Here is a 20,897-nt window from a genome sequence, read left to right as displayed (position 1 = left end):
ACTAAGGAGTGAATAAAAGAGGGCTTCAAGCTCTTGATTAGGAGAGAAGGGCTTATTGTCTGTTGGCCCTTGACCACAAGGGAAGTTGTCAGGAGCAAAGGCTCCTTCTTAATGGTCTCAGTCCAATCTAAAACAACCAAGGAGGGAAGCAGGACTTCAGGGAGCAACAGGCCTTTCTCTGAGAGGTCCCTGCACATAAAATGGTTTCCCTGCTCCAGCTATCTATTGTTTACCTTCACTCGCTCCTCAGGCCGCTTCACCACCTTGTCACTAAGAAATTTTGTAGGGATAAAGCCAGTGACTCCATTGTCTAGTCGGGTCTTGACACCAATGGCTTGTCCTGGGCAAGAGCCGCTATCAAAGTGGTTCCAGACCTGAAGGATGGAGGAAAAAGAGAAATCTTGATTCATTTGTCTCTTATTATACCGGCCTTCTCTCCCTGCCTCAAAAATGAGTTCCCAGAAGAGCTCAAATGGGGACATTAGAGCTTCTATCCAGCACCTGTGAGCCTCCTTGAGCAGTGAAACTTGCCACTATGCCCCACCTCTTAGGGCCCATGTCCATTCACAACCTCCTTTCAGTTAAATACATTCTAAAATGAACCTTTTAAAAATATCCTAAAGCTTCCTGTTTTGCCAGAAAGCCCTTTCTTTCTGCTTTGGCCTGGCAGAGTTGCATGGCAGGGAGGGTACCAAAAGTCCTGCTTCTTAGAATAAATTACCACAGTGAAAATAGCCCTCTTTCTGATTGGATTTTCAGGTTAGTGACAACCGTTACCTTCCCTCTAACATGCTTTCTATTTCTAGATCTCTACCCATTTATGAAGAGATCTACACCTGATGAATATGGTTCTGGCTCATGTGGACTCTCCAGGGCACCAGGGAGAGACATTTGCCCTCTAATCCAAGAGGACCAGTGAATGACCAACGAATGGCTACAAACCTCACTCAGCTCGGGGAAATTGTCCTGCTGGCAGAAGGGACACTGCCACAGCCCTGTCTCATCATTTCGGATTGCCTGGTCATAGCTCTCGCCTTGTGGGCGTCTATGGGCAATCCCAGTGACATTGCAGATGATCAGCTTTCCTGGAGGAAAGGGAAAGAGAAGACTCCAAAGTGAGAGAAGAATCAGGACCACTACCCTCCCAATTAGAGTATCAACACCCATAAGCTCTAAGGCTGGACTTCACTGCCTCCTTGGAAGGTCTTCATGGAAGTGTCCTTCAATGCCTGCATTAACCTGTTCAGGCTATGTCTCCCTACAAATGGGACCTCATGTTGGTGCCTACCAATGTAGAAGGTTTCTGGGGTCTCCTTAGTCAGCATGTTGAAGACTTCCTCTGTATTGGGAGAGCGGTAAGCTGTCCGGAGATCCTTGTATCTGCAGCTCAGCTCAGCACGGATGTCATACAACGTAATGTGTTTATCACCATATCCCTGGTGGGGAAGGGAGACTCTCATGAAATAGATGGCCATTTGTCTGCGCAACAAGGGATCTTAATTCTAGCTGAGACTGACCACTAATTCTCAGGCCTCCTCTTTTCTGCTTTCAAATGTGTATCTTCAAAAGAAACTTGCAGGGAGGAAGTAACCTGAGTTACTAGATTTCTGAAGACAGGGCAAAGGAAGCAGTTTACCAGTGAAATGTTAGAATTCTCATGAGAGCCAGCCATGTTTCTTTTTAAACACACACAGAAGTGGCTAGCTATGCTATTTTTTACTTACAAAGATGATGCTCTGAGTAACTGTATGCAGGAAAATATATTTGGGGGTTATTTTCTTCCACATCTGACTTCACTCTAGCCAGGTCTCCCCTATAGTCAATGGTATATGTAGTTGTAGTGGTGATATTTTTTTATGCCTTTTCCTCCTGTCTTAGAATTGATACTAAGTTTCAGTTCCAAGGCAGAAGAGCAGTAAGAGCTAGGCAATGGGGATTAAGTGACTTGCCCAGGGTCACATAGCTAGGAAGTCTGAAGCTAGATTAGAACCCAGGTCCTCCAGTGTCCAGATCTTTATCCTCTGAGCCACCTAGTTGTCCTTGGCATATGTATTTGTGATGAGGGGGATGGTGGGTTTGAAATAGCCTTATAGTCATGGAATCACTGAAGAGGGCTCCAGCTAGCTGAACAGTCTCAGGCAGTGATTTGGGGTACATTCTCTTAGGAGCAGCTGGGCTGGTAGATGGGGATCTTTTTTACAAGGCTGGGCCAGACTGAGATAAATGCTCTGGTTCCACCAGCATATGAGTAATGATGCTTACCTGCCTCTCAAGTTCTTCTGCGAAGGCATCAAGGTCCAAGTCCTTGAGTCGTTCTGGGTTTTCCAAGATCTCTTCCAAAGCCCCTGCAGGGTTGGCATCCTCTGCAGATTCATCGTATTCCAGGGCATCAACTGCCATCTTCCTGGCCCATTCATAAGTCTCAGGATGAACCCGGGAGCCATCCAAAACCTCAATATAGGAGTCAGTGCTAAAGGAGGAGGGGCAAGAAGTGTTCAGATCTTTCTTCCAGTTCTCTAACCTCTTACTTTCTCCCCAACCCTCTCCAGAGTGAGAGTGGAGTCATGCAATGACAAATCTCTCACAAATATGCTTCACTTTTAGCAAAGCTAGTTATAAAGAGAATTTCTAAACCACCAAGTCTATTTTCCCATTTACTTCTACTATTACATGTTTCCATTGGAAAAAGATTCCCCACTGATGGGGATACCAGCCCCGTGGGAGACCTAAGAAGCTTCTGAAGCTAGTCAGTTCTATGGCACCTTGGAAATGGCAAGAGAGCCCCAGTGAATCAAAATGCTCTGAGGGTGTGAGCTTGGGGGCTCATTTTCCCTTTGGAGAAGTTTCTTTGCTCTGTGTTGGGCCACTCCACAGAATCAGAGGAATTTCCTCTATGTCTGTAGATCTGAATGTAGCTACCTCCTCTCTGACACTCCGCTCCATCCTTTTTCTCCTATCTGGAGTCAGGAGGAGTAAGGTTGTCATATATTATGCATCACCAGGAGATGCTGACACATGCAGCAGCCCCAACCCTGGATTGAATAGAGGCTCTGCCTTCTGCCATGATGGAGGCAGCACCTAGAGTCAGGGTGATTTCCTTCTATTTTTTCCTTTCAAAAAGATCTCTCATTTTAGTACTGCAACTTATACGTGACCCAACCCAATGAGTGGATTTCCTACCTTATTTATTCATTATTATTACTTAAAAACAAACAAAAAACCTTACATCCTGACTTAGAATCAACAGTATTGATTCCAAGGCAGAAGAGTGATAAGGGCTGGGCAATGCAGCTTAAGTGACTTACCCAGGGTCACACAACTAGGAAGTGTCTAAGGCCAGATTTCGACCTAGGGCCTTCCATCTCTAGGACTAGCTCTCAATCCATTGAGCTACCCAGCTGCCCCCTAGTTCCCTACTTTATTAATTTTGTGAGTTCAAAATCGGCTTGGAAGACAACTTTAATGTGTGTCCTGAACATGTAAAACCCAGTGGAATTGTGTGTTGGCTATGGGAGGGAAAGAACATGAATCTTGTAACCATAGAAAAACATTCCTAATTAGGTATGTTCAAGCATAATTCACCTTTCTGTAGTATACTTTTCCATATATAAATACCATAAGAGGCTTACAACTGCAAAGCACTCTGTTCCATTCTCTTATGGCTTTAGTTTTTAGAACAATTTTAAAATTATGTTACAGTTTGTTCCCCGACCATTTCCCACCCCCCAGTGGTACTAGTTCTGTCCTTTAGAGTTATACAGAATGAGTCTATTCCCTTTTTTACTTGATAACCCTTCTGGGCTCTGAAGAGCACCCATTTTTATAGCCAATTTACATTTCTCTTTATACTTGTTACACACGGTGAGCTAGTCTTGGCTGACCCCTTACAGACCAACCGCTTATACTCACATTGCTTCTGTCAGATGCAACCCCTTCCAAGAGGAGGGATAACCATCTCTCCTGACTATTAAGTGTAGTCTAGTCCTACGTATATGGCAGCTGCTCAAATATGGACTAGCATATCAAAGTATGGCCAATAAATAAACTGTGCTGCCCCTCATCCCTTTTTTCATAAATGACTTTAAGGCTCTCTTTCTATCCCAGTCTTAGGAGACTGAGGCCTGATCACTGACTGGATTGAAAAAAGCTGAGGCAATGTTCTACCCCAAGCCCTACCCCAAGGCCTAGGGAATAAATCTTTCTTGGACTAGGTGGTTCCAGAAGTGATCATGCTAGTAAGAACTGGCAAATAAATAATCACTGGATTTTTTGGGTATTTTCTTGTGAATTCTAGATTGTAGAGCCAAGTACAAGAACACAGGTAGTGGCAAAGAGAAGGGAAATGGGAAGGAGGAATGCCCAGCAATTCTTGCTGGAATTTAAGATACATTCCAGGTCCCAGGCCTATCAAGTGCTGACATGGGCGAAGTATGGATAAGCAGTCCTCCCTTAGCCAGGAAAAAAACTCTGGTGTCTTTTGACTTAATGCTCAGGACTTTCTCTAGATCTAGGGTAGGAAATTCTGGCTCTCGGGCCAAACCTATCTTCCTTGGAGTGATCTGTACCAAAGAAGTACTTTCTGAAGCCCAGAGAATACTCTTCCTCTCATAGATAGAAAAAAGGATTCCCCACACATGCTTCAGAATACTCCACTTAGAGCTGAACAACACAATTCAAACTAAGGTTATGATTATGGCCCACTTAAGGCCTCAAAGAAGAACACGAAGGAGATCTACTTAGGGGAGGGGGTTGAGGAGGAATGGAAAAGTCAAGGTTACTACCTGTCACCCAAAGAGGCTGTGTCTATCTTTAGGAAACCAGCACAGTTCATGAAGACCTTGGGCCCCATATGGCACATGGTGACCAGCTGGGTCCGACTCTCCAGGCGAGTATTGTTTTGCTTCAGAATCTAGAGGAAGAGAAGAAAAAAAGAAGCCTAGGGTAGACTTGCAGCACACCACCTCCTTTTTCTACTTCTAACATTCTACCCCAGAAGGTATACCACCCACATAACTCAAACCTACTTCCTCATTTACTCTAAAGCCCTCATGGTTCAAGGATATCCTTTCTAAGAAGCATTTTCTAAACAAGCCCAGCTGGGCACCTTACCTTTAGTAAATGGGTTCCTTTGCGTGGCCCCAAGCCACAGACATACTGGATCAGAGCCTGGCTGTAGGGGTGGGCGATGGCTCGGTTGACATCAACACCGACCTCATTGACTCTATTAATGAACTCGCAATACAGGGCATTAAGCAGCTCCTCCTTCACCACATGTTCCTGGCAGATGCCAGAGAGAAGGCAATGGGTCTGTTTGATTGAATCAACTTATATGGACTCCTTCCCACAAAAACCTCCCTGCTGAGTCTTGTTACCTGCAAGGGGTGGAACTTGAGACAAAGAATGTCCTCATCTGTGCTGCACACCTGCGCAAACTCAATCAAAGGGTCCTGAATCCGTCGGGCCAGAGACACTGCCTGCCTCAGCACTGGGGGGTAATCTCTGAACTCCGCCTAGAACCAAAGTCGCCAATTCAACAGAGTATCCCTACTGGGTCTGAGCCTTTATTTCCTAGCCCTAGTTAAAAAGAAGAAACAGCTCATTTCTGGCTCAGGGAAGTTGCTTTATTTTTTCCTTCCAAAACTCTTGATTCTTCATCTTCTTGGGCTCCCAATCTTAAACTCTTGACACTTGTGAAGTGAGCTGAGATCAAAAAGGAAGACATTTCTACTTGGGCTAGGAGAAGACCTAAGTCAAGTGTTCTTGATGCCCTCTACTTTTCTCCCAACTTTATCCAAGATTAGGGAGAAATGTGCCCTGAGGCACTCTGAGGGATGACAGTGAATAAAAGGAGTTACCTCAGACTTTTTGCTGTTCATGTACAGGACAGCCAGTTCATTGTCTACCATTTCCACCCCTATGGATGATAGCTGCTGGCCTTGGTCAAGTTCGTGCACGATCCGCTTCACATCTTCAATCATCATCTGGGCATCTCTAGGGAACAGAGGGTATGTTTTAGGGATAGGCTTAGATATGTTTCAGTTTCTCTAGGTCTCTGAGTAGATCCTCTAACTAGAATTCATTATCTGGTGTGCTTATACATAAAAATCTGAGAGATAATGGGAAAAGCAGAGCCAAGGGTATAGAAATCAAATATTAAGGCTCAGGGGTATGAGGGTCTTCTGTGGTAGCCTGAATCCCCCTTCAGGATTCAGTATTAGGACATAAAGAATATAGAGATAGATAGGATTGGTCTAATAATTAGTTCAAGAATGCTTAGGCACCAGACCTACCTTCCTGACTACCCTACCTGTTCTCGCCAGCAATTGTTACCACATGAGGTTTCTTGTTCAGAAGAAATTTCTTTAGGGTTTCAATGTCCTGGGCCTGGGGTGAAAGAAAGACGGAGCTGAATGACCACTGTAGGACTGATGCGATTTCCCTCCCCTTCTCCTACCATGAGATATGACTTTGAAGACTCATGGAATTCTGAGTTGGATGGTACCTCAGAGGTCACTTAGTCCGAGTTGCCAACCAACACTTGCAGCCTTTTGGTAATATTGGATAGCCCACCTCCCACTTTGTTATACTCTTTGTAGAACAATATTTATCCCCTTCCTGTGGTGCTTCCACTCTATTCCCATCTTTATACTGGGCAGAAAGTTGCCTCCCCTCTAGATTTTACCCATTGGTCCTATGTTTGTCCTCTAGAGTCACATAGCTTAAGTCTGTTCTCCTGGTCACAAAACATTTCTTTGAGGAGCTGAGGACAGCTTGTAAAGCCCTCATCAACTCTTAAGGTCAAAAAGACTGGATTTCCTCACCATCTAGTTGCACTCTACTTGGAATCATATTTTCATAATACTACTGTTATTTGCTGCCTATTAAATATTAAAGTTCCTTCTTTTTCCAACTACATTATGTAAGGCTGGATTTTCTTCATACATTTCAACTGAAACAACACATTGCAATACTGAATGCAGAAGCAGATGGGGGAATAGGAGAATATGGCTCGGCTCTCTACTGTTAAGCCAGACATTAGAGCCATGCAAAAATATGCTGTAAAACAATGTCATTCATCTCACTAAATTTTGTTTTGAAAATGTATTTTCATAAAGATGTTACTTGTGTTAACATAACAAAAGTTCTTTTAAAATGGAAATAATAATTACTTTAAGATGATGAACCAGTTTAAATTTCAAACATGGCAAATACTGATGGATATAATATGAACTAAAAGTTTTCTGGGTCAATTATTATTATTATTATTTTGATGGTTAATGGTTTATTAAAAAAGAAAAATAAAACCCCAAATGGGGTTTATAATCTAATGGGAGAAACAACATGCAAATATATACAAAGCATGCTATCGATACAGGATAAATAGGAAATAACTAAACGAGAAAATTAAGAGTGGTTAGGGAAGGCTTCCTGAAGATGAGATTTTAATTGCAATTAAAAAAATTTTTTTTATTTGGTTAATTTCAAACATAATTATTCCTTGGTTACAAAAATCATTTTCTATTCCCCCCCTCCCCCACAGCTGATGTGCAATTCTACTGGGTGTTGCATGTGTCCTTGATCAGAACCCATTTCCATGTTGTTGGTATTTGCACTAGGATGTTCATTTGGAGTCTATATTCCCAATCATATCCCCTTCGTGGGTCAATTATTTTTAAGTATAAAAGGATTCTGAAGATGGTGGCTTAGTAGCACTTAAAGAGCCTCAAAATGACATTAGTCAAAAACCAACAGCATGATGGAATGAGGGGGCTCTCACATTGAACGCAACTTGAAAGGTAGGCAGAAAGTGTTGATTTTCATAGGATAAGGGGGAACTGGGATGCAAAACTGCATACTGTGCTGGCCAACCACCCTTTTACCTACTATGCCAAGTTCTGTGACTAGGCATAGGCCAACTTCAGGATCCTGGGACCTGGGCTATACTGGCAAAAGAATACCTGACCTATCCCTTGAACCCCCAAGCCCTGGTACCAATCCACAGTGAGGCCTGGAATTTCAAAGTCGCAGGCCCTTCCTTTTAAGATTGCACTGCTGTGGTGAAGGCTTAGCCCCAGAAGAAAATTGCCCACAGGGCTGAGTCCTGCAAACCAGCAGCAGAGGAGACAGAACCAGCAGATTCCAGAATTTCCAGTCCACAGGCTAAAAAGGGCTGGGAAAATGAGCAAATGGCACAAGAAATTGCTATGTCTTGAACATTTCTATGGCAACAAAGAGCAAAGCACAGAACAAGGCATGGTGTGATCCATGCAACCACATGCAAAACCTCAAAGAAAAAACAGAAACTGGTCACAAGTGCTAGAAGAACTCAAAAAGGAATTTTAAAAAATCAATTAAGACAGGTTGAAGAAAACTGGGGAAAAGAAATGAAAGTGTTACAAAAAGAAAATAAGCTTAAAATGTGAAACTTGTCAACTGGAAAAAGAGGCACAAAAATCCAATGAAGAAAAGAGTGCCATGAAAAGTAATGGAAAAGGTGGATCAAAAGGTCATGGAAGAAATTTGGTCTTTAAAAATTAGAACTGGGCAAATAGAAACAAATGACTATATAAGACATCAAGAAACAATAAAACAAAATTAAGAGAATGATGAAAAAAGAAAACATGTAATATTTCATTGAAAAAAAACAACAACTGGAAAATAGATTGAGGAAAGATAATTTAAGAATTATTAGATTACCTGAAAGCCATGACCATATAAAGCCTAGCCATCATATTACAAGAAATTATCCAAGAAAATTGCCCTGATATTCTGAACAAGAGGGTAAAACAGACTGAAAGAATCCATAGATCGCCTTGCAACAAATCCCCAAATGACAACTCCCAGGAATGTTATAGCCAAGTTCAAGAGCTCCCAGGCCAAGGAAAAAATAAAACATTAAAAAAGCAGCCAGAAAGAAACAATTCAAATATCATGGAGCTCCAGTCAGGATTACACAGGATCTGGCAATTTCCATACTAAAAGACCAGAAGGCTTGGAATATATTTTAGAAGGCAAGGGAACTGGGTTTGCAACCAAGAATCATTCATCTATACCTGAATTTACTCAGTAGTATTTAACCTCCAAGTCACTGAGAGATGATATTAAAAAAAGGCGACACTAGAGACAGAAAATCACTTCTGACAATGTAAAAAAGAAAAAAATAATAATGTAAGGGCTTCAATAAGGTCAAATTGTTCCTATTCCTATATGGAAAGATATTTTTAACTCTTAAAATATTATCTAAGGGTAAAAAAGAGGATTGTACTAAGATGGTGATAGTGAACCTATGGCACGCAGAGACTTTTCTATGGGCATTCATGCCAAGAACCCAGTGTCCCTGCCTGAGTTCCTAACTAGAAGCAAGCCTGACTATCACTCATTCCTTTGCCCAGCATTCCAATGAGAGTGCTTCCTCTCTCCCCTAAGTGGGGCAAGGTAGGTGGGTCACAATGCAGTGTAGGTACAGATGGCAGAGTCTGCAAGTCTGTGGTAAACCTAATTCCCATGGTGGAGTTTGTGTGGAGTGAGAAATTAGTGTGTTATTCTCAAATATATTGGCAATATTAATATCTCTAAAACGAATACACCCAGGAACCCAGTAGGAGTTAGTAAGCAGGTCTCTTTAAGATAGCATCCCCTGAGGGCAGGAACAGGCAGAGGTGTTGTTCTTTGGTCTTCTCACCCCCTCCCATTTTATTTCCCTTTTTTTAAAGAGAAAGTTAAATTGTTCAGAGCAAAAAAAAAAAAAAGAGCATCCCTTATAGGACAAGATTGCTCTACCCTACTCAAAATACAATGGTCTCTTAATTACCTTTTGGTCTGAGTGAGACAGAAACAAATTATGTCTTTACTACCAGAAACAAAAAATACAAAAAATTTTTGGGATTTGGGGATGTGTCCTTTGAGTTTGTACTTTAAAAATGTTCTATAGTCTAGTGATACAAGAATAAGTTTTATGAACCTGAGGCTAGGCTAATAGCCTTTTCCCTGTTTTACAGCTCCCTTCCCCAGTTTCTTTCACAAGCAACCTTGGGCTGTTTTAATTTGCATTCTTAGTCCCTTCACCACTTTCTAGCCTAGCCTGTTCAATTTCCATTCAAAGGGATGCCTACCTGAGGGATAATAGGTGGGCTAGAAGCTCTGGAAAAGAAAATAGTGGATTGTCAGAGGTAGCAATTTCCCAATCTGCCCTGCATCCAAAATGTATCATAAACTATTCTAATAGTTTGTATACACATCAAAACCTGACTTCAACCCTTGACCTGCTCCAAGTCATATAGCTATTCCATTTGCTAAAAAGGTTAATTTGGAGGATATCTGCTTCAGGAAGGCTGGAAGGTGAAATGTGTCAGGATGATGAAATTTAACCTGAGGGTTATATTTTCCTATAAATAAGGGATTTCCCTGTAAGCTGGGGCTCTTTTTTGCCTTTTTTCCTTCTCTCTCTCAATAAAGTGTTGCATTTGAAATGGCTTCCCAGTTCTTTGAATAGTGGCTATGGAGGGTAAACTTTGAAAAAAAATGTTCAAGGTCCTCTCAATTTTCACTTAACACAGATTGGAGAGAAGCTAAGTTTGAGGGGATCATAGCTCAGAGTGGGGCACATAACTAGAGGGGAGCAAAGTGCTTATGCCCCTCGCCTCTCCCTCTCCCCAAACCTAACTACACCTGTATCCCCTGTCCCCCTACCCAACAGTCCAATAGGAGTCCCTTCCCTGGGTGGAGGGGTGGAAGGGGGGAAGAAAGCAGGGTGCACCTGACACTCAGTTGGGGGAGGGACACAGAATGTGGTCTCTGGGAAGGCATGGGCATAGCACTTGGTCTGGGGGCAAGGCCTGGCACTCCATCACTGTACTAAGAGAAATGGGAAGAGAGAAATAAAATGGGGAAAATGATATCTCATAAAGAGGCACAGGGGAATAATATTACAGTGGAGAGGAGGATGAAGGTAGTGATGGGTAATACTTAAACCTTACTCTCACTGGAATTTGTTCAGAGAGGGAAAAAACAGCCAGAATTGATTAGGGTTATAGAATCCTACTTTACCCTATAGAGAAGTAAAAAGGAAATAAAAAAGGGGGTGGTGGGGAGTAATATAAGGGAGAAGTTCATGGTGTAAAAGGACCCTATAAAGAAATAGGAGGGAAATAAGAAGGGTGGTGGTAGGAAGGGGAGTAATTAATATAAGGGAGGGAGGAAAAGAGGGAGTGATTTAAAAGCAAAACACCGATTTGGAGGGAAAGGGAAAGGATACAGGGCAGGATTAAAAGAAGAAACTGAGATAGAGGGGAAATACACAGATGGTAATCATAATCGTGAATGCAAATGGAATAAATTTATTCATAAAATGGAAGTGGATAGCAGAGTGATTAAAAACCAGAATCCAACCATATGTTGTTTACAAGAAACACATTTGAGGAAGGTAGACACACAGATCAAGGGTAAGCGGATGGAGCAGAATTTTTTAGGTTTCAACTGAGACAAAAAAAGCAAGAGTAGCAATCATGATCTCAGACAAAGCTAAAGCAAAAATAGATCTGATTAAAAGAAAGAAGGTATTTACATATTGATAAGAGGTACTATAGACAATGAAGAAACATCAGTATTTAACATATGTACCAAATGGTATAGCATCCAGATTTTTAAAGGAGATACTAAAGGAGCTTAAGAAGGAAAGACAGTAAAACTATACTAGTGAGGGACCTCAACCTTCTCTGATCAGAACTAGATAAATCTAACCAAAAAATAAATAAGAAAGAAAGGAAGTGAATGACATTTTAGCAATTTGATTTAAGTATAGAAACAACAAAGTCTGAGGACCATGCTCTAGTTTCTCAGAACCCCCATTTGGTCTGATCAGAATTAAAATAATTATCTCTATTGATTATGGACAATATCCTTTACCTGAAGGTAGCCCAAGGTCACATTATACATCACCCCACTGACTCATGCCGAACTCAGATAAACTAAAGTCCAGGGCTCTTCGAGAGAATGATATTCTGAACCGAAATACAGGACATTTGCATTCATCTGTTATATTTAATCTTGTTTCAATTCATTTGTTTCAAAAAAAAAAAAAACAAATTTGAGATAAACCAATTGTGACTGTCATCCAACACATTCCTTGGGAATGTGTTTGTTTTTAAAAGGGCAATTAACATTTTTCTTTAGGAATAAAGATCAGCCACACTTTTGGCAGAACTTCACAGTTTACAATCATTTCCCTCACAACAGCCCAATGTGGTAAATAATGCCATCACTCCCATTTTGGAGATAAGAAAACCAGGGCTCAAGGTAGTTCAAGTGTGACCTGCTCCAAGTCATATAGCTATTCCATGACAAGACATGCAAACCCAGATCTCCTCCAATGCCAATATGATTTCCCCTATATTTCCTTCCACCTTTCAATAAAAAGATATCAAGACAAAAGGAGGGGCTGTGTCTTTGGAGAGAGAGATGTTCAGAAGGCTGAAGAGTTGGCCCAATGCTCCAAGAATCCTTGCCTTCAAAGACCCCATGTTAGCTTTGGGTTGGACATCACTGCTTCAGGGACAAGATCACCTTGAATGCTACAAGTACCAAGTCAACACCAACTGTTTCCAATAGTATTCAAGGATAAGGGTTTCATAACTAGCCAGAAATGGGCTTTTTACAACTAATAACTTAAATGTCACCTAGAGTCTATGGAAGCTGTCCTTCCTCTGGGAAGAATAAGGGGGTCAAAGACTAGTAAGAAGAGTAAGAGCAATAAGGATGGTCCTGAAGGTAGTTGTTCTCCATAGCTCCAAGCCCAAATGCCACCTCCCCTCTTCCATCATCACTTACCTTTTTTTCCCTTTCTTCTTCCCTCCAGGCAGTCCTCCGTTTGGTAAAGTGAGGCAGCCGTAGGAAATCTGTCACCTCTCCGTCTCCATTAACCAAGGCACAAAACACAGGGTGGTCTCTGCCAGAAAGAAGGGAGAGGCTCATGAGTATGTGGGCATGCTTACAAAACATGGGACAAAAATGTAGCTGGGAAGGTGGGCAAGGGGTAGGTACCTGGCAGAGGAGAAGGCAATCCCTAAGACCCGAATGCCTTTCCCTTGGTTTTCATCCATAAAATCATCATCTTCTTCTACTTGTTGGTCAGGTCGGTAGGGGGCCACCTTCAGCCAGTTGTACAGCTTTCGGCTACAAGCCTAGAGGGAAGAGAAAGCCTCATGGTAGATTAATAAGGACAGATTAGTGTGAGGTGCTGAACTGGGTATTGCCAATTGACACAGCACCTTAATTTAAAACCAGGAACCTTGCTGAGAACACTAGGGCAAACCTAGCTGCATTAATTAATTAAGTTATACAAATGCAAAATAATCCAGTCAGTCTGTAAAACAGTGAGGCAGGCCACCAGAGAGAGGGTCAGGGGCAATTCTAGGGCCCTGCGCCTTGTTCTCCCATTAATCAGTGCCACCAGGGACTTTAGAGACCATCTAGTTTAAACTCTTCCTTTTAGAGATGAAGAAATTGAGGCTTGGAGAGAGAAAGGGATTTGCCCAGAGTCTTCAAGCTTCTTTGGCCCCAAAGCAAACCATTTGTGGGTCCTGCTCCTCCTCTAGATTTATGGTGGCCACTCTCACCTTGATGACAAATTCTTTAGCTTCAGCCAGCAGCTTATTCTTCAGTTCTTTGGCCATCTGCACATAGAGGAACTGTTGCAAGGCCCGCTCGATGGCCATGGTCCGCTGCCGGTTCCACTCCTGCACCTGGTGGCTAAACTCATCTCGGTAGTAGAACTGCTTGATCTCTTCAAAGTATGTCTGGTCGCTGCCATAGCTGGGGGGAGGGTTAAGCAAGAGAAAGGTCAATGGGGACAAATGGAATTCATAAGGACAGGGATCAAAAGCTGGGAGATCACCTGCATAGGCCTGGCTCATTTCCAAAAGGCCCACCCACTCCTCTAAAGATGGGTTTCCTTTGTAATTTATTGCTGAGCTCCTGGCCTTTCTTGTCCCATTTTTCCACCCTCCCCCCAACCCCCCCCCCATGCCAAGATCACACAACTGACTTGACCTCACCCCTCAACTCCCTTCATGTCAATGCTGATATCAATGGTGAGTAGGCCTTCCTCTTCAGCCAGGCATGTCTTGAGGAACTGGTCATCCCTAAGTTCTTTCACAGGTTTATTCTTCAGATACTTGAAAGAGTAGGCATAGTGGGCCTCATCCACATCCTACATGGAACACAAACTGTTGTCAGACCCCCAAAGGAGAAATGTCTTCCAGTTTTTCAGACCACAGCCTAAGACTTCTTAGTTAAAACTGAACCAAAGACAGACTATCTGTTCAGCACAAGCCTACCCCCACTCTTGGAGCTCAACTTGTCCAGAAAGTATAATTGTGATGCCTGGTATGACAGTAGCACTGGGGACTCTTGACCTTCTCACCTTCTTGCCCTTCTTCGTTGGGGTAATGTTAACTTTAGCCCTCTCCTGGAAGGTCTGTCGAAGCACCTGTCGGACTAAAGGCTCTCGGGCAATCTGTAGGGCCACCATGTATCGAGCACCCTCTAGCACTGCCTCTGGAGTCGGGAACTGACTGTAAGAAGGTAGAAAGGAGGCATCTAGTTAGTACCAGGACTCTGAAGCACTGCCGGGCTAACCTTATGAATCTTAGCCTCATCCATGATTCAATTTAGAAACAAGGCTGAATGAATTGCCTAAAGTCCTATAGCCAAGGTAAAGTAAAGCCTGGAATCTAAACTGTCCCCTTCCCCCACCCCCCTTTACCAGAGCACCACCTCTCAGTTCACCTGCACACATAGTCTTTTGCCAGCTCCAGGGGCTCAGCAGGAAACTGCTCTGTTTCATGCCGCTGATAGCTGTCCCGGAGGTTCTCCCCAAACTGTTCTGGGGTGAGCCCAAACTTCTTGGCCAAGCCATCTAAAGAAAAGGGGGAGGACTAAGTGGGTAAGACATCATCTAGAAGAGAGAATCCATTTTGCTTTTTCAGATTCTGGCAGTGAGATCCCCAAGTCAATCAGAGAACCTTGCAGAAAGCAAAGAGTTCGCTCTTGGCACAGCACCAGGAGGAGGAGGAGGAGATAGTTCTAACCTAGGCCAGCACTTTGGCAGATGGTATACATGTCTCGGCGAGAGGCCTGCTTGAGCTCTGGGCCTTTCTGCTCATCTTCTACTTCTTCCCCTTCCCCTGTCAAAAGGAGACATTTAGAGCATCAGTGCTCGGGCTCCCAAAACCCATCCTATCCTCCAGGGGGAGGAGTGCCCAATCCCCATCAGGAGTCCTCCCTGGTCTGGGCCTCACCTTCCTCCTCATCCCCATCCTCCCGGATGCGCTTTAATTTTTTCCGGCTGGCCTTGGCAGCATTCTGCATCTTTGGGATGTCACGCCCATAGTAGAGTAAGAAGTGGTTGTAAACGTCCTTCAACTCATCCATAGACTGCACATCTTTCAATCTGGAAGATGCAAAGGCCAAAGAGTCATCTCCAAAGGCAATAAAGGCAATCCCCCTGGCAAATGTGGCAGGCAACACTGCATCAGGGAGGAGTGCTAATCCTGTCAGATCTTTGAGGAAGCTGGGGGTTGTTCAGGGGGTGGGAGGTACAGATTCTACCTCTCCATATCTGTGGTGTCCAAAGCCCTGATGCCATCAGCCAGAGGCTTGTCTGGGTCTGCAGATATCTGCTCATACTGATAGGCTTGCATCTTCTCAAAAAGCCGAGTCAAATTCTCTTTTCGGATCTTCAACTGTGTCCACTAAATAAGAAGACAAGAGTTGGCAGCCTGACTTGTGTGGGATTGGGTAAGCCCAGTCTTATGCCCCACATGCTTTGGAGCCTCACTGCTTACTCCCCTGGGACAAGGCCCCAGTGTGTCCAATAGAGTAGAGCCTTTTTCAGGTGGGGGAGTTCCAGGTAGGTACCTTTTCATCCCACTGCCACACTCTCCATAGATCATTTATATGCAGCTCAGGTTCTACATACTCCTTTCTGTAGAAAGCGATAAAAGGTACCTATGGAAGCACAAAAGAAAACATTGTTGGTCATCCACCAAGGAACGCGGCTTGGCTGTTATGAATCTAGGGAGTGGGGGTCCTAAGTGAGCTAGGACACACTTCACTATTGCTACCTTTGAATAATTCTCTTCCCAGATAAAGGAGAAGTCAGAGGTAGGGTTGGTTTTACTCCTTACTTTAGCACCTTAAAAAAATTAAATTAGTCTTTCTACTTGCCTCAAAGGCATGAGAAACCAGGCTCTCTTTCATCCTTCTAATAGAGTTGCTGGTCAGTAGGCCATATAGAGGACAGACTTTTGGCAACAATGATAATACCTCAAAATGTTGATTGCGGATGAAACCCAGGGCCTCTTTGATCTTCTGAACAGTGCTGGGGCCTTTACGACTGAAGTTGTTGACTGGCTGCCCACGGTCCAGGTAATCAGAGCTTTCCTGGAATAGGGAAAATATAAAACCAATGAATGATAGCTTTGTTCTGGAGAGAACTTGAGCTCACTTTCTGGAGGGAGGGACCAGCCCACTGAACTTCTTGCTACGTTCAACAAAGTATATAATATACATAATAGGTGCTTAATGGAGGCTTCCTGATGATGGTACCCACTTGTCCCCATGTCCTTCCTATCTAGGGATTTTAACAGTCTCTTCCCCACTTCCCACCCCCATAACCCCTCACACGCAGTGCCATGTGATCCTGAAATAGCTTATGAGCTCTCTACAAAACTTAGTCAGTCTTCCAGCTAGGACAGGATATAGGCACCTGGAGAGAAATGGTTGGAGTGGCAAAGGCATTCCTATAGATCCAGTCGGCTTCTTCTTCCAGCTCATCATCTTCAGCTGCCTTGACAGGAATGGAACGCAACTGGGAAGAGAAGATTAATAATGTTTCAACCACACAGCCCAGTGCCTGGCAAAGAGTAGGCTCTTAATAAATGCTTCCTGACTGACCAACAGTCATATCCTCCAATGGCAGGTGCCTTTGGGAAGATATGCCATGCAGAACTAAGATGGGCACACCTATTTAACTACTGCTCAGAATCAAATCATCTCTCTCCAGTATTTCTGAACACCTGTCACCCCTGGGAGATAAGGTTATGTGGACTATTCTGGATCAGATTCTATTTTCATCTTGTCCTTTGCCCCCTCCCCCCAAGCTAGGTAGAGTCGGAAGTAAGATGAATCCCCCTCAAAGAATAGCAAAGGCTGAGTCACCTGGAATCTCTCAGGCAGATCAGTGGCTCGAATCTCATTATCCTGGTCTGTTAGGTGGCTGCTCTCCAGCTCACTGGGTTCATACATCTCGAAAATGCTTCGCCGGCTAACCCGCTTTTTGGTGGTCTTTTTGGGTCGCACCCTGATCTCACCTTCAGCTTCATCATCCTCATATTCATATTCCTCTTCCAGTTCCTCATCATACTCATTGTACTTCTCAAACTCATCATAGTCAAAGTCCACCCCAAAGATCTCCTGGGCTTCCTGCAGGGCCCTGTGAATAAGCCAGAAAGAAAGCTCCAGTGAAAGGAAAAAAGTTATACTCCCCAATGTTCCTATACTATGGTCCAAGGGTACTAGGAGGGGAAGGATAAACAAAGGGGAAAAGAGTTCAGCTGAGGTGTAGTTATAGACATATTTGCTCATCAAAGGACAGGATAGTCCAGAGTCACCTACCAAACCAAAACTTTATATGAACACAGGAGGAGGTTCCCAGTCTGTTCCAAGAGGTTAGCCTTTGTTAAAGCCCTATAGCATTCCTGCTTCCCTTTTTTCCCAAGGAGGCAGGAAGAAAGAGTTTCTGGGCTTTGGTAGTAGCCAATGATGTCACCCTGTGAGACCCCTGTGGAGCTACCTGTGTTTAATTACGGAGTACTTTCTCACCATCTAAACCAAACCCTACATCACTTACGCATCTGTGTAGCCTGGGAGTTTTTTCCTCCATTTGGGCTTCTTAAGAGGCTGTCCATCATCATCCACTATGAAGTCATCAATATCTGAGCAGGGAAGAAAAGTGTCAGAGCTCTTCTCCTACATGCATATCCTGTGTTTAGAGACCCCCTTTAGTTGAAGAATCTTAATTCTCCTCAGAAAACTATTTCATATATAAAAACTGTCTGTGATATCCTGAGATTTCTTAAGACTAATTGCAGAATACAGCAAAATTTTCAGGGAAGAGACAGACTGGCAATATCCCAAAACAAACTTCAAAATCTCTTTTTCCATCTCTTGCCATTAGTGTACAATCCTGGTGGGAACCAAAAGAGCCTTCTCTTACTAACACAACACATTTTCCTTTTAAGAAGGAGATTCTTTTGGGCAACCCCAGGATCAGGACGTTTTGTAATAAACAGAACCAGTATTCTGGGGAACAGCCAGCCTCATTGTGAAAAATATCCATCCAGAACCCTAGCAGCAGCACTGTCATCCATGTCACTACTGCTGACTACAAAAACAAGATTAATCCTAACCCTAAGCCATTCCTTCAAAGGAACCAAATTCCTTGATTCATGTCAACTTACCTGACTCTTCATCTTCTTCCTCCTCTTCCTCAGGTGCAGTCATAGGGGCTTCTACAGCCTCCTGTCCTTCTTCTCCTTCACCATCTTGAAAGATTTCCTCAGCAATGGCCTCTTTCTCATGCTCCTCCTTCCCATATTCTTCCTCATCATCATCTTCATCATCTGACATCTTCCGAACACGCCTGAACTTTTGCTGAAGGTAGAAGGGGTAATGTTGGTCTGGCCTGAGGATTCTTTCCTCTCTTCCTCCCTCCATTCATATACTAAGTGTTAGGGAAGAACATTATCTATAAATCTCCCTTTCTCCTTCCTGCCCTTGAGACCCAATTCAAGGTACCAAGTCTACCTAGACTTGCAGTCTGGGGTTTCTGAGACCCTGTTTACTAACTGGAAGCCCAGCGCTGGGAAACTAGGACTGCCTCTCCACTTGATTCTTTTCCATAGCATGGGGCTTAACTGTGTTGTATCCCTGAGCCCTGCCCCTGCATTCACAATTTTCCTCCATCACCAAAGGCTCAATTAATAGAACTGGATAGGGGGAACATTACTAATACTTTTGCTCATCCTCTCCTAATTCCAGGAGCCATGTTTTCCTACTCACACGTTTGACTTTGACACCCAGGTTCTCTTCAATGAGATCAAAGTCATCATCTTCCAGGCGGTCATCAAAAGCTGCTAAGAGAGAATGGCAGTGTTCCTCTTGAGATTGGGTACCTCCCTTTTAAGGCATATACTCTCCTTGTCTCTACCCTCTATCTTCTACTTACTGCGCTTCCTCTTTTTGTGTCCCACATCATCCTCGGAGTCTCCAGAGTCACTAGCCTCATCCTCCTCTTCTTCCTCTTCATCATCATCATCATTGATGAAGCCTTTCAAGTTCCCCTGCTCATCCTGGTCATCCAGGTTCTCCTCCTCCTCCTCTTCATCTGTAATAGATGTGTCTATTACTTACCACATGTAAAAGAAACATGCCTGCTATTTATGTATGAGACTGGGGATTTTGGAACAAGATAATAATCCCTGACACACAATGCTGCTTCTTTTGTGTCACTGCAGAAAAGGGATAAAACCCCCTTGTTCCCTAATACTAAGTTTTTAGAAAGGATCTCATTGGGGCTACTCTTCTTGCCATAAATAGGAAGAGAAGGTGCTAACCTCTTTGGTCAATAGCTCTGATTACATAGGTGCCCCATCTAAACATTTTTCTTTTCATAGCCTTGTTTTTCATTCACATCCACATCACATAAGACAACTTCCTTCTACTCCCAAAGCATAACTCCCACAGTTTTCACCTTTCTCTGATAAAATCCCCTTTCCTTGACTTCCCCTGAAGCCAGCCTTCTTGTGGTTTTACTTTATAACTTTCCCCACATGCATGGTTAGGGCCTTTTGAGCTTCCTGGATACAAAGAAGGCCCAACATATACACAAGAACAAATGGTGGATAAATAAAAACATTGTCAGGTCTTTCACACACACACACAAAAGAACAACTTTAAAATTGGTATCTTTTCTGCAGTGACCTCTGACTAGGCACCTGATGCTGAGACTCACTCACCATCTTCTTCTTCTTCAACAAACTTCTTGTTGACTCGAGGAACCACTTCTCCCTCGTCATTGTACTCTTCCTCGGATTCCTCTGCCTCACTCTCCACAAAATCAGACATGGCTGCAGCTGCTCAGAAATGCTTCAAGGAAATTGGATGAAGAGACAAAGGCTAAGAACCAAGGTTCTTAAACACAGAGACTAGAGTCTTAGGAAGCTTTTTTCAACATTTAGTCCTCACTAAGGCAAACTCTTCCAAGGGGTTAGAATAGTTGTTAGGAACTCATTTAGATGGTAGGCTCCCATTTCCCTATTCTTTATTTTGGATTTATAGCTCTATCCCCTTTCTTGCTCTTCTTAGAATTTCCTTAAGAACATGCCTCAATAAGGATTAGTATAAGGATTCCCATCTTATAGATGGACCCCAGCTCCCTTTCCTGTAAAATGATATCTCTTGACAGTTTCTTCAGGTTCAATTTCTGTAAAATGAGATGATCTCTCTGTTGTAATTTTAGCTCTCACTCCTCCCCACAGGAGCCTTCTGCTCCAACAAAATTAGTCTCCTGTGCATTTCATACATACGTTTACCAAGTCCCTACTGACCTATCAAAGACCTATTATCCTCAATAGAAGTCTACCCTTACCATCACACACCACCTGATCTCTCTTTTGAATCCCTAAAATACTTGCTGACTATTTCACTTGTAAAAAAAACAAAACAAAACAAAAAAACAAACCACTGATCAAAGGCCTCCTACCCATAGTATATTTACTTTGGTAAGCACTTGAGGTACAAAACAAACAAACAAAAAAAATATCAAGTAGCCCTTGCCC

General features: G+C 43.2%; 1 protein-coding gene across 2 annotated transcripts in view; it reads right to left on the bottom strand.

The window, feature by feature from the left end:
• Window positions 1-20,897, bottom strand: part of SUPT6H (SPT6 homolog, histone chaperone and transcription elongation factor) — a 38,642-nt gene that overhangs the window by 7,879 nt on the left and 9,866 nt on the right. Inside the window, exons 2-28 of one of the 2 annotated variants that reach the window (XM_001368695.3) lie at window positions 20,076-20,205; window positions 19,286-19,444; window positions 19,120-19,193; window positions 18,519-18,711; window positions 17,909-17,993; window positions 17,218-17,491; window positions 16,766-16,867; window positions 16,324-16,440; window positions 15,916-16,005; window positions 15,607-15,749; window positions 15,297-15,448; window positions 15,087-15,182; window positions 14,785-14,914; window positions 14,420-14,570; window positions 14,052-14,206; window positions 13,614-13,809; window positions 13,039-13,178; window positions 12,826-12,943; window positions 6,308-6,384; window positions 5,856-5,991; window positions 5,373-5,510; window positions 5,110-5,277; window positions 4,782-4,909; window positions 2,263-2,470; window positions 1,289-1,436; window positions 943-1,085; window positions 234-374 (exon numbers count right to left, since the gene is read on the bottom strand). In XM_001368695.3, the coding sequence (XP_001368732.1) occupies window positions 234-374; window positions 943-1,085; window positions 1,289-1,436; window positions 2,263-2,470; window positions 4,782-4,909; window positions 5,110-5,277; window positions 5,373-5,510; window positions 5,856-5,991; window positions 6,308-6,384; window positions 12,826-12,943; window positions 13,039-13,178; window positions 13,614-13,809; window positions 14,052-14,206; window positions 14,420-14,570; window positions 14,785-14,914; window positions 15,087-15,182; window positions 15,297-15,448; window positions 15,607-15,749; window positions 15,916-16,005; window positions 16,324-16,440; window positions 16,766-16,867; window positions 17,218-17,491; window positions 17,909-17,993; window positions 18,519-18,711; window positions 19,120-19,193; window positions 19,286-19,444; window positions 20,076-20,184 (3,771 nt within the window). In that variant the 5' untranslated portion in view covers window positions 20,185-20,205. The remainder of the gene's footprint in view (window positions 1-233; window positions 375-942; window positions 1,086-1,288; window positions 1,437-2,262; window positions 2,471-4,781; window positions 4,910-5,109; window positions 5,278-5,372; window positions 5,511-5,855; window positions 5,992-6,307; window positions 6,385-12,825; window positions 12,944-13,038; window positions 13,179-13,613; window positions 13,810-14,051; window positions 14,207-14,419; window positions 14,571-14,784; window positions 14,915-15,086; window positions 15,183-15,296; window positions 15,449-15,606; window positions 15,750-15,915; window positions 16,006-16,323; window positions 16,441-16,765; window positions 16,868-17,217; window positions 17,492-17,908; window positions 17,994-18,518; window positions 18,712-19,119; window positions 19,194-19,285; window positions 19,445-20,075; window positions 20,206-20,897) is intronic. The other variant, XM_007485600.2, reaches the window with a different exon arrangement.

This window comes from Monodelphis domestica, chromosome 2 (genome assembly GCF_027887165.1).
Source record: "Monodelphis domestica isolate mMonDom1 chromosome 2, mMonDom1.pri, whole genome shotgun sequence".
NCBI classification, from domain to species: domain Eukaryota; kingdom Metazoa; phylum Chordata; class Mammalia; order Didelphimorphia; family Didelphidae; genus Monodelphis; species Monodelphis domestica.
Note: the sequence above shows the minus strand (reverse complement) of the source record. Positions and strands in the feature narration are given on the sequence as shown.